A 12,415-nucleotide genomic window follows, 5' to 3' on the forward strand; every position below is an offset into this window, starting at 1 on the left:
GAAGGTCAGATTGAGAGGGGGTGAGGGAGGGGGAGGTAGATGTACTGCTGAAGGTCAGATTGAGAGGGGGTGAGGGAGGGGGAGGTAGATGTACTGCTGAAAGTCAGATTGAGAGAGGGAGGGAGGGAGGGGGAGGTAGATGTACTGCTGAAGGTCAGATTGAGAGAGAGGGAGGGAGGGGGTTAGCTGTATTTGCTGAAGGTCAGATTGAGAGAGAGAGGGAGGGAGGGGGTTAGCTGTACTGCTGAAGGTCACAGAGGGAGGGAGTGAGGGAGGGGGTTAGCTGTACTGCTGAAGGTCAGATTGAGAGAGGGGGTGAGGGAGGGGTTAGCTGTACTGGTGAATGTCAGAGAGAGAGAGAGGGAGGGAGGGGGTTAGCTGTACTGCTGAAGGTCAGATTGAGAGGAGGGGGTGAGGGAGGGGGTCAGCTGTACTGCTGAAGGTCAAATTGAGAGGGGGTGAGGGAGGGGGAGGTAGATGTACTGCTGAAGGTCAGATTGAGAGAGGGAGGGAGGGAGGGGGAGGTAGATGTACTGCTGAAGGTCAGATTGAGAGATGAAGGGAGGGAGGGGGAGGTAGATGTACTGCTGAAGGTCAGATTGAGAGAGGGGGGTGAGGGAGGGGGAGGTAGATGTACTGCTGAAAGTCAGATTGAGAGAGGGAGGGAGGGAGGGGGAGGTAGATGTACTGCTGAAGGTCAGATTGAGAGAGAGGGAGGGAGGGGGTTAGCTGTATTTGCTGAAGGTCAGATTGAGAGGAGGGGGTGAGGGAGGGGTCAGCTGTACTGCTGAAGGTCAGATTGAGAGGAGGGGGTGAGGGAGGGGGGGTCAGCTGTACTGCTGAAGGTCAAATTGAGAGGGGTGAGGGAGGGGGTTAGCTGTACTGCTGAAGGTCAGATAGAGAGGGGGTGAGGGAGGGGGTTAGCTGTACTGCTGAAGGTCAAATTGAGAGGGGGTGAGGGAGGGGTTAGCTGTACTGCTGAAGGTCAGATAGAGAGAGGGGGTGAGGGAGGGGGTTAGCTGTACTGCTGAAGGTCAGATAGAGAGGGGGTGAGGGAGGGGGTTAGCTGTACTGCTGAAGGTCAGATAGAGAGGGGGTGAGGGAGGGGGTTAGCTGTACTGCTGAAGGTCAGATAGAGAGAGGAAGGGAGGGGGTTAGCTGTATTGCTGAAGGTCAGATAGAGAGAGGAAGGGAGGGGTTTGATGGATCCAATGCAGATTTCGAATCTCTCTTTCTCTCTCCCTCTTCTCCCCCTCCTTCTCTCCCTCACTCCTTCCCTCTATTCCCTCCCTCCGTCTATCTCCCCTCCCTCCTCCTCCCTCCCTTCCTCCGTCCATCTCCTCCCTCCCTCCTCCCTCCCTCCCTCCCTCCGTCCATCTCCCCTCCTCCCTCCCTCCCTCCATCCATCTCCCCTCCTTCCTCCCTCCCTCCCTCCATCCATCTCCCCCTCCCTCCTCCCTCCCTCCCTCCGTCCATCTCCCCTCCCTCCTCCTCCCTCCCTTCCTCCGTCCATCTCCCCCTCCCTCCCTCCCTCCGTCCATCTCCCCCTCCCTCCTCTTCCCTCCCTCCCTCCGTCCATCTCCCCCCCCTCCTCCTCCCTCCCTTCCTCCATCCATCTCCCCCCTCCCTCCCTCCCTCCGTCCATCTCTCCTCCTCCTCCCTCCTCCCTCCCTCCATCCATCTCCCCCTCCCTCCTCCTCCCTCCCTTCCTCCGTCCATCTCCCCTCCCTCCTCCTCCCTCCCTCCGTCCATCTCCCCCTCCCTCCTCCTCCTCCCTCCCTCCGTCCATCTCCCCTCCCTCCTCCTCCCTCCCTTCCTCCGTCCATCTCCCCCTCCCCTCCTCCCTCCCCCTCCCTCCCTCCGTCCATCTCCCCTCCTCCCTCCCTCCCTCCGTCCATCTCCCCCTCCCTCCTCCTCCCTCCCTCCCTCCGTCCATCTCCCCTCCCTCCTCCTCCCTCCCTCCCTTCCTCCGTCCATCTCCCCTCCCTCCCTCCTCCTCCCTCCCTCCTCTGTCCATCTCCCCCTCCCTCCTCCTCCCTCCCTTCCTCCGTCCATCTCCCCTCCCTCCTCCTCCCTCTCTCCAGGCGTCCCACCAGTTGCGTTTCCTGAGGGAGTGGGCAGTGTTTGGAAGGGCTCTGAGACGCTCTGTCTGGGAACTGATAGGAACAGGTCTGGTCCTGCTGGTCCTGCTGCTGGCCTACTCACACACAGGACACCTGGTAATACACACACACACACACAGGACACCTGGTAACTCACACACTCAAGTGGTGACCTGTTTTATTCCTCTTCATTACCAGAAGCCCTTCTGTGGTAGAGAACAGCAGCATCTCTTCTAGTCAACAAGTGAAGTGACAGACTGACAATATGCGGTTTGGTTGTTTCAGTGTGTGAGGGAAGGAGAGAGAAGGGAGGGAGAGAGAGGAGATCATGTGAGCTATTTGGCTCTTGTATCCATTCTCTCCTTTCTTATTGACATTCAGAGAGCTCTCAATCACACCCTGGGCTTTGTCTTGCCAAGCTGCATACTGACACATCATTCAGGCATAAGACAACTAGATGTGGGTGTGTGTGTGTCCAGCTGCATATTTACTCCGTCTGCTTCACTCACTGAGTCATGAGAGTCTATACTAAGACTGTGTCCCAAATGACACCCTATTCCCGATATAGTGCACTATGGGTCCTGGTCAGTAGTACAGTAACTAGGTGATAGAATAAAGCCTCAGTGTTCTATAGTGATGAACAGTATTGGGATGCAGCCTCAGTGTTCTATAGTGATGAACAGTATTGGAATGCAGCCTCAGTGTTCTATAGTGATGAACAGTATTGGAATGCAGCCTCAGTGTTCTATAGTGATGAACTGTATTGGAATGCAGCCTCGGTGTTCTATAGTGATGAACAGTATTGGAATGCAGCCTCAGTGTTCTATAGTGATGAACAGTATTGGAATGCAGCCTCAGTGTTCTATAGTGATGAACATTATTGGAATGCAGCCTCAGTGTTCTATAGTGATGAAGAGTATTGGAATGCAGCCTCAGTGTTCTATAGTGATGAACAGTATTGGAATGCAGCCTCAGTGTTCTATAGTGATGAACAGTATTGGAATGCAGCCTCAGTGTTCTATAGTGATGAACAGTATTGGGATGCAGCCTCAGTGTTCTATAGTGATGAACATTATTGGAATGCAGCCTCAGTGTTCTATAGTGATGAAGAGTATTAGAATGCAGCCTCAGTGTTCTATAGTGATGAACAGTATTGGGATGCAGCCTCAGTGTTCTATAGTGATGAACTGTATTGGAATGCAGCCTCAGTGTTCTATAGTGATGAACATTATTGGAATGCAGCCTCAGTGTTCTATAGTGATGAACAGTATTGGGATGCAGCCTCAGTGTTTTATAGTGATGAACTGTATTGGAATGCAGCCTCAGTGTTCTATAGTGATGAACAGTATTGGAATGCAGCCTCAGTGTTCTATAGTGATGAACAGTATTGGAATGCAGCCTCAGTGTTCTATAGTGATGAACAGTATTGGGATGCAGCCTCAGTGTTCTATAGTGATGAACAGTATTGGGATGCAGCCTCAGTGTTCTATAGTGATGAACAGTATTGGGATGCAGCCTCAGTGTTCTATAGTGATGAACAGTATTGGGATGCAGCCTCAGTGTTCTATAGTGATGAACAGTATTGGAATGCAGCCTCAGTGTTCTATAGTGATGAACAGTATTGGAATGCAGCCTCAGTGTTCTATAGTGATGAACAGTATTGGAATGCAGCCACAGTGTTCTATAGTGATGAACTGTATTGGAATGCAGCCTCAGTGTTCTATAGTGATGAACAGTATTGGGATGCAGCCTCAGTGTTCTATAGTGATGAACAGTATTGGGATGCAGCCTCAGTGTTCTATAGTGATGAACAGTATTGGAATGCAGCCTCAGTGTTCTATAGTGATGAACAGTATTGGAATGCAGCCACAGTGTTCTATAGTGATGAACAGTATTGGGATGCAGCCTCAGTGTTCTATAGTGATGAACAGTATTGGAATGCAGCCACAGTGTTCTATAGTGATGAACAGTATTGGAATGCAGCCTCAGTGTTCTATAGTGATGAACAGTATTGAAATGCAGCCACAGTGTTCTATAGTGATGAACAGTATTGGGATGCAGCCTCAGTGTTCTATAGTGATGAACAGTATTGGAATGCAGCCACAGTGTTCTATAGTGATGAACAGTATTGGAATGCAGCCTCAGTGTTCTATAGTGATGAACAGTATTGAAATGCAGCCACAGTGTTCTATAGCGGTGAACAGTATTGGAATGCAGCCTCAGTGTTCTATAGTGATGAACAGTATTGGAATGCAGCCTCAGTGTTTTATTGTGATGAACAGTATTGGGATGCAGCCTCAGTGTTCTGTAGTGATGAACAGTATTGGAATGCAGCCTCAGTGTTCTGTAGTGATGAACAGTATTGGGATGCAGCCTCAGTGTTCTGTAGTGATGAACAGTATTGGGATGCAGCCCCAGTGTTCTGTAGTGATGAACAGTATTGGGATGCAGCCTCAGTGTTCTGTAGTGATGAACAGTATTGGGATGCAGTCTCAGTGTTCTATAGTGATGAACAGTATTGGAATGCAGCCTCAGTGTTCTATAGTGATGAACAGTATTGGGATGCAGCCTCAGTGTTCTATAGTGATGAACAGTATTGGAATGCAGCCTCAGTGTTCTACAGTGATGAACAGTATTGGGATGCAGTCTCAGTGTTCTATAGTGATGAACAGTATTGGAATGCAGCCTCAGTGTTCTATAGTGATGAACAGTATTGGGATGCAGCCTCAGTGTTCTATAGTGATGAACAGTATTGGAATGCAGCCACAGTGTTCTATAGTGATGAACAGTATTGAATGCAGCCTCAGTGTTCTATAGTGATGAACAGTATTGGAATGCAGCCTCAGTGTTCTATAGTGATGAACAGAATTGGGATGCAGCCTCAGTGTTCTATAGTGATGAACAGTATTGGGATGCAGCCTCAGTGTTCTATAGTGATGAACAGTATTGGGATGCAGCCTCAGTGTTCTATAGTGATGAACAGTATTGGAATGCAGCCTCAGTGTTCTATAGTGATGAACAGTATTGGAATGCAGCCACAGTGTTCTATAGTGATGAACTGTATTGGAATGCAGCCTCAGTGTTCTATAGTGATGAACAGTATTGGAATGCAGCCTCAGTGTTCTATAGTGATGAACAGTATTGGGATGCAGCCTCAGTGTTCTATAGTGATGAACAGTATTGGGATGCAGCCTCAGTGTTCTATAGTGATGAACAGTATTGGGATGCAGCCTCAGTGTTCTATAGTGATGAACAGTATTGGAATGCAGCCACAGTGTTCTATAGTGATGAACAGTATTGGAATGCAGCCTCAGTGTTCTATAGTGATGAACAGTATTGGAATGCAGCCTCAGTGTTCTATAGTGATGAACAGAATTGGGATGCAGCCTCAGTGTTCTATAGTGATGAACAGTATTGGGATGCAGCCTCAGTGTTCTATAGTGATGAACAGTATTGGGATGCAGCCTCAGTGTTCTATAGTGATGAACAGTATTGGAATGCAGCCTCAGTGTTCTATAGTGATGAACAGTATTGGAATGCAGCCACAGTGTTCTATAGTGATGAACTGTATTGGAATGCAGCCTCAGTGTTCTATAGTGATGAACAGTATTGGAATGCAGCCTCAGTGTTCTATAGTGATGAACAGTATTGGGATGCAGCCTCAGTGTTCTATAGTGATGAACAGTATTGGGATGCAGCCTCAGTGTTCTATAGTGATGAACTGTATTGGAATGCAGCCTCAGTGTTCTATAGTGATGAACAGTATTGGAATGCAGCCTCAGTGTTCTGTAGTGATGAACAGTATTGGAATGCAGCCTCAGTGTTCTGTAGTGATGAACAGTATTGGGATGCAGCCTCAGTGTTCTGTAGTGATGAACAGTATTGGGATGCAGCCTCAGTGTTCTGTAGTGATGAACAGTATTGGAATGCAGCCACAGTGTTCTATAGTGATGAACAGTATTGGAATGCAGCCACAGTGTTCTATAGTGATGAACAGTATTGGGATGCAGCCTCAGTGTTCTGTAGTGATGAACAGTATTGGAATGCAGCCTCAGTGTTCTGTAGTGATGAACAGTATTGGGATGCAGCCTCAGTGTTCTGTAGTGATGAACAGTATTGGAATGCAGCCTCAGTGTTCTGTAGTGATGAACAGTATTGGAATGCAGCCTCAGTGTTCTGTAGTGATGAACAGTATTGGAATGCAGCCTCAGTGTTCTGTAGTGATGAACAGTATTGGGATGCAGCCTCAGTGTTCTATAGTGATGAACAGTATTGGAATGCAGCCTCAGTGTTCTGTAGTGATGAACAGTATTGGGATGCAGCCTCAATGTTCTATAGTGATGAACAGTATTGGGATGCAGCCTCAGTGTTCTATAGTGATGAACAGTATTGGAATGCAGCCTCAGTGTTCTATAGTGATGAACAGTATTGGAATGCAGCCTCAGTGTTCTGTAGTGATGAACAGTATTGGGATGCAGCCTCAGTGTTCTATAGTGATGAACAGTATTGGAATGCAGCCTCAGTGTTCTGTAGTGATGAACAGTATTGGGATGCAGCCAGTGTTCAGTGTTCTATAGTGATGAACAGTATTGGGATGCAGCCTCAGTGTTCTATAGTGATGAACAGTATTGGGATGCAGCCTCAGTGTTCTGTAGTGATGAACAGTATTGGAATGCAGCCTCAGTGTTCTGTAGTGATGAACAGTATTGGGATGCAGCCTCAGTGTTCTGTAGTGATGAACAGTATTGGGATGCAGCCTCAGTGTTCTGTAGTGATGAACAGTATTGGGATGCAGCCTCAGTGTTCTGTAGTGATGAACAGTATTGGAATGCAGCCTCAGTGTTCTGTAGTGATGAACAGTATTGGGATGCAGCCTCAGTGTTCTGTAGTGATGAACAGTATTGGGATGCAGCCTCAGTGTTCTGTAGTGATGAACAGTATTGGGATGCAGCCTCAGTGTTCTGTAGTGATGAACAGTATTGGGATGCAGCCTCAGTGTTCTGTAGTGATGAACAGTATTGGAATGCAGCCACAGTGTTCTATAGTGATGAACAGTATTGGGATGCAGCCTCAGTGTTCTATAGTGATGAACAGTATTGGAATGCAGCCTCAGTGTTCTGTAGTGATGAACAGTATTGGAATGCAGCCTCAGTGTTCTGTAGTGATGAACAGTATTGGAATGCAGCCTCAGTGTTCTGTAGTGATGAACAGTATTGGAATGCAGCCTCAGTGTTCTGTAGTGATGAACAGTATTGGAATGCAGCCTCAGTGTTCTGTAGTGATGAACAGTATTGGAATGCAGCCTCAGTGTTCTGTAGTGATGAACAGTATTGGGATGCAGCCTCAGTGTTCTGTAGTGATGAACAGTATTGGGATGCAGTACAACACTGTTTCATCACCTCTTAATCTACAGGTTGGTGGGTGAAGACATAACATAATCATCATTCCACATCTCTCTTTCTTCTCTCCTCTCCAGCTCTTCCACTCTGTGATGGACGGATATGGCAGCGTGAGCTCCGCCTGCCTGTCGTTGCTTGGCGCCGGCGGGCGTGGCCTGTTGTCCTTGCGACCATCGTCAACAACAACCGGCCCCTCTAGCTCCGCCTCCAGCCTGGTGTTCCACGCGAGCTTTGCCGTGCTGCGGCTGGCGTTGCTATGGCTGGTGACCTCTGCGTTGTTAAGGAACTATCGCCGGGCGCGGGCGGAGTTGTACCGCCCGGTGGTGGACCTACAGGACTATGAGATGGTGGAGCTGTTTCTACGGCGACTGAAGATGTGGATGGGCCTCAGCCGCACCAAGGAGGTAGGAGCACTTCTGGTTCCAACTTCCTGTTTCATGTTTTTGAGAGATTCCTACTTCCTGCGGGCTTCCTGCAGTCATTTGGTATTACTGCTAAAAGATGTTTTCTTACTTAGATTTTGCTTACCCATAAAATGCATTGACTGGATGTCTTGAGTTAAATTATCCTACTGCACTAACACTAACCCTAAAAAGATCTTGCTACAAGTGGGGTACATTTGACTTTTATTCCAGAGTAATTTATTGTTTAAGCCTGTACTTTATATTGACCCTCTCTCTCCCCCTCTGTCTACCTCTGTCTCCCCCCTCTCCTTCATCCCTCCCTCTGTCTCCTGCCTCCGCCCCTCTCTACCTCTGTCTCCCCCACTTCGTCCCTCCATCTCTCCCTCCCTCTGTCTCCCTGCCTCCGCCCCTCTGTCTACCTCTGTTGCCCCCCCTCCTTCACCCCCTCCCTCCCTCAGTTTCGTCACAAGGTGCGTTTTGAGGGCATGGAGCCCCCCTCTCGCTCCTCCTCCACCAGTGACTGTCAGTCCCTGTGCCTGCCCCCTCTGGACGGCTCCGAGTCGCCCCCAGCCCTGGCAGCCTGGACGGGACCTCTGAGGCCTCCTGAGACCCACCTCTTCCAGCCCCTGTAGCCTGACAGAGGCCCCCGGGATGGGGCTAAGCCTGGGTCCCGGGGATTGGGACCAGGTGCGTTGGCGGGTGGAACAGCCTGGCGAGAAAGGGCGGAGACTGAGGCGACTCTGAAGAGGCTTCTCCCCACACTGGACGCTTTGCTGCAGCAGCTGGACCGGGTCACCGTGGCGACCGAGGAGCTGTACCGCACCGAGTGTGTCCTGGAGCGTGCCCAGAGGAAAGGAGGACGGCCGAGGGGGGGAAGGGGAGGAGAGGGGAGAAGGAGAGGGGGAAGAGTAGAGAGGGCCGAGGAGGGAAGGGGAGGAGAGGGGAGAAGGAGAGGGGGAGAGTAGAGAGGGCCGAGGAGGGAAGGGAAAGGGGGAGGAGGAGAGGGGGAGAGTAGAGAGGGCCGAGGAGGGAAGGGAAAGGGGGAGGAGGAGAGGGGGAGAGTAGAGAGGGCCGAGGAGGGAAGGGAAAGGGGGAGGAGAAAGACTCTGCTGGACAGAGAGAAAGAAAAGGAGGTCAGCAGAAAGTCAACACTGTGGTGGGGGTAGAGGGCGTGGCTCAGCCTAAAGATACAGGGAACTCTGGGGCTAACCCTAAACACACCCCGAAATCGACCCCTGCCCCGAAATCGACCCCTGTCCCGGTTCCTCCCCTACATCTACCCCTACCCCGAAATCAACCCCTGTCCCGGTTCCTCCCCTATATCTACCTCTGCCCTGAAATCGACCCCTGTCCCGGTTCCTCCCCCTATATCTACCCCTGCCCTGAAATCGACCCCTGTCCCGGTTCCTCCCCTATATCTACCCCTGCCATGAAATCGGCCCCTGATCCTACCCCAATATCTACCCCTGCCCTTAAACCTACTCCGAAATCTACCCCTGTATCTGCCCCTATACTTAACCCAAAATGTACCCCAGTTTCTCCACATATCACTTCCCTGCCTTGACCCCTGCTCCTGCCCCTGTACCCTCTCTACTCCCCTCCCTACCCTCCACCCCTGCCCCTCCTCCTCCTCCTCCACTCCCGCCCTCGAGAGTGGGACCCCCTACGGAGAGAGAGACCCTGCCCCCTCCAGCCTCTTCAACCACCCGGCCCACACCACCACCATTCCCACACGCAAACGCAAGCCCCCGCCGCTCAAGAACAAGGTGCACCCCAACCCAGACAGGCATGTGTCCGGACACCCCAAACCCTGAGGACCCCTCCTGAAGGACCCTCAAGAAGAAAGGATGTTAGGGATGGATGGACAGAACGGGCCGTAGGGGAGGAGTGGAAGGAAAGGAAGGATCCTGGGTAGAGGATGAGTGGGCGTCGGTCACAGCAGGTGATGTCACTGGTGTTCAACTCTAAATCAAGAAAGAGAGAAATAAGAGGCCCCAAAACAGCGACCGCTCACCATGTAGTTGGCATGGAAACAAGGTGCAGGTCACCAGTTATTTACCCCCGCCCCCTAACCCTGACCCCATGTGACCCCGGAGGTCGTGTGGGGCGCCGACAGAAGCACATGTTGTGCTGACATTAGGAGTGCTGACTGTATGTTTAGTCAATGAAGAGTGTGTACACAACCTGTTGATGATGTACACAGCTTGTTGATGATGATGATGTACACAGCTTGTTGTTGATGATGATGATGTACACAGCTTGTTGATGATGATGATGTACACAGCTTGTTGATGATGATGATGTACACAAGCTTGTTGTTGATGATGATGATGTACACAGCTTGTTCATGATGATGTACACAGCTTGTTGATGATATACACAGCTTGTTGATGATGATGTACACAGCTTGTTGATGATGATATACACAGCTTGTTGATGATGATTGTTGATGATGATGTACACAGCTTGTTGATGATGATGTACACAGCTTGTTGATGATGATATACACAGCTTGTTGATGATGATGTACACAGCTTGTTGATGATGATGTACACAGCTTGTTGATGATGCTTCAGTGTATTATCTATGCTGTTGCATTTGTTGTTTCTATTTGATCATGAAAACATAAGGAAGCTATTGTTCTTGATCACCATGGGTATGTGGGACCTGTCTAAATGCTCTGTTCAGAAGCTTTGGAGATGTCACACACACACACACACACACACACACACACACACACACACACACACACACAAGCTAGTTGGTACACACACGCATTTCAGGTACAACCACGCAACCTTTGCATGAACACAGATGCTAAAATCAAAGAGGCTATCAGGGTGCGACCAGACTGGCTGCTTCAGGACTCCCAGGTAGGGAGGAAGGTAGGAAGGTAGGGAGGGAGGAAGGAAGGAAGGTAGGTAGGTAGGGAGGGAGGAAGGAAGGTAGGTAGGGAGGAAGGAGGTAGGGAGGGGAGGTAGGAAGGGAGGGAGGGAGGGAGGGAGGGAGGAAGAACAATGAAGGAGAAAAGAAGGGAAGATACTGTAGTTGGTGAACAAGATGAGCGACAGCAGGAGATTAACGTGTTGAAGTTGTAAGATCAGTTGATTGAGAGAATAATACAAGGAAAAGCGAGAAAGAAGACATCTATGCTTTTAGTCTGGAGTCTCCGTCCTAAACTACAACTCTCACCTTAATAACTACAATACTTAACTACATCTATGCTTTTAGTCTGGAGTCTCCGTCCTAAACTACAACTCTCACCTTAATAACTACAATACTTAACTACATCTATGCTTTTAGTCTGGAGTCTCCGTCCTAAACTACAACTCTCACCTTAAAAACTACAATACTTAACTACATCTATGCTTTTAGTCTGGAGTCTCCGTCCTAAACTACAACTCTCACCTTAAAAACTACAATACTTAACTACATCTATGCTTTTAGTCTGGAGTCTCCGTCCTAAACTACAACTCTCACCTTAAAAACTACAATACTTAACTACATCTATGCTTTTAGTCTGAGTCTCCGTCCTAAACTACAACTCTCACCTTAAAAACTACAATACTTAACTACATCTATGCTTTTAGTCTGAGTCTCCGTCCTAAACTACAACTCTCACCTTAAAAACTACATCTATGCTTTTAGTCTGGAGTCTCCGTCCTAAACTACAACTCTCACCTTAATAACTACAATACTTAACTACATCTATGCTTTTAGTCTGGAGTCTCCGTCCTAAACTACAACTCTCACAATACTTTTAGTCTGAAAACTACAACTCTCACCTTACAAAAACTACATCTATGCTTTTAGTCTGAGTCTCCGTCCTAAACTACAACTCTCACCTTAAAAACTACAATACTTAACTATCAGGAGGAAGCGAGGGTACATTGCTACAATATAATCTTGGTTATCATTTTGGAATATTATCAGTAAACATGTATGTTGCTTTCAATATGGTTCTAATTTAAAGCACTTTTGTTGTAATGTGTATTTGAGTGCGAGTGTGTGTTTTGAGTGTGTGTGAGCGTATTGAAAATAATAAGCTTGGTGAGAAAACCAATAGAGAAAACCAATAGATGCTTCACACATATTTTAACAATTAGCGTTGCCCAAGTCTGTGCATTATGTACGCGTCAAGAGTATTTTTAAAGAAAATTCCTTTTGTACTTGGCACTTTATCTCCTTCTGAAGCTCTTATCCATATTTAACTCCTGTGTTACTTTCTCCATTTTTTTGTTATTTTAATATACAAAATAGTCATATAAAATTATCTTCTAATGAGTATTATAACAGTTACTATGTCAGGAAATTGAAGCTTTTTCATTTTGTATTTTATTTTTGTCATTTTGTATTTTTTTTAAAATTGGTGTTGTTATTGATGGTCACTCTACTTCCTGGGAGAAAAAAACATTTCCTCCCCACAAACTTCCTGTTTCCTGTGGGCAGATCTCAGGACCCCCCCCCCCCAAAAACCCAGGAAGTTGGCCTTATTTGTTTGTTCTCTTCT

The 12,415-nt window shown here is 48.4% G+C and overlaps 1 protein-coding gene across 1 annotated transcript in view; it reads left to right on the forward strand.

Moving 5' to 3' along the window:
• LOC124020658 (polycystin-1-like) overlaps positions 1-9,719 on the forward strand; it is a 12,017-nt gene extending 2,298 nt beyond the window's left edge. Inside the window, exons 3-7 of the mRNA XM_046335897.1 lie at positions 2,085-2,219; positions 7,579-7,905; positions 8,364-8,480; positions 8,538-8,767; positions 9,560-9,719. Coding sequence (XP_046191853.1) covers positions 2,085-2,219; positions 7,579-7,905; positions 8,364-8,480; positions 8,538-8,767; positions 9,560-9,719 — 969 coding nt within the window. The remainder of the gene's footprint in view (positions 1-2,084; positions 2,220-7,578; positions 7,906-8,363; positions 8,481-8,537; positions 8,768-9,559) is intronic.
• The last annotated feature ends 2,696 nt before the right edge of the window (positions 9,720-12,415 follow it).

This window comes from Oncorhynchus gorbuscha, unplaced genomic scaffold, assembly GCF_021184085.1.
Source record: "Oncorhynchus gorbuscha isolate QuinsamMale2020 ecotype Even-year unplaced genomic scaffold, OgorEven_v1.0 Un_scaffold_873, whole genome shotgun sequence".
In the NCBI taxonomy this organism is placed as follows: domain Eukaryota; kingdom Metazoa; phylum Chordata; class Actinopteri; order Salmoniformes; family Salmonidae; genus Oncorhynchus; species Oncorhynchus gorbuscha.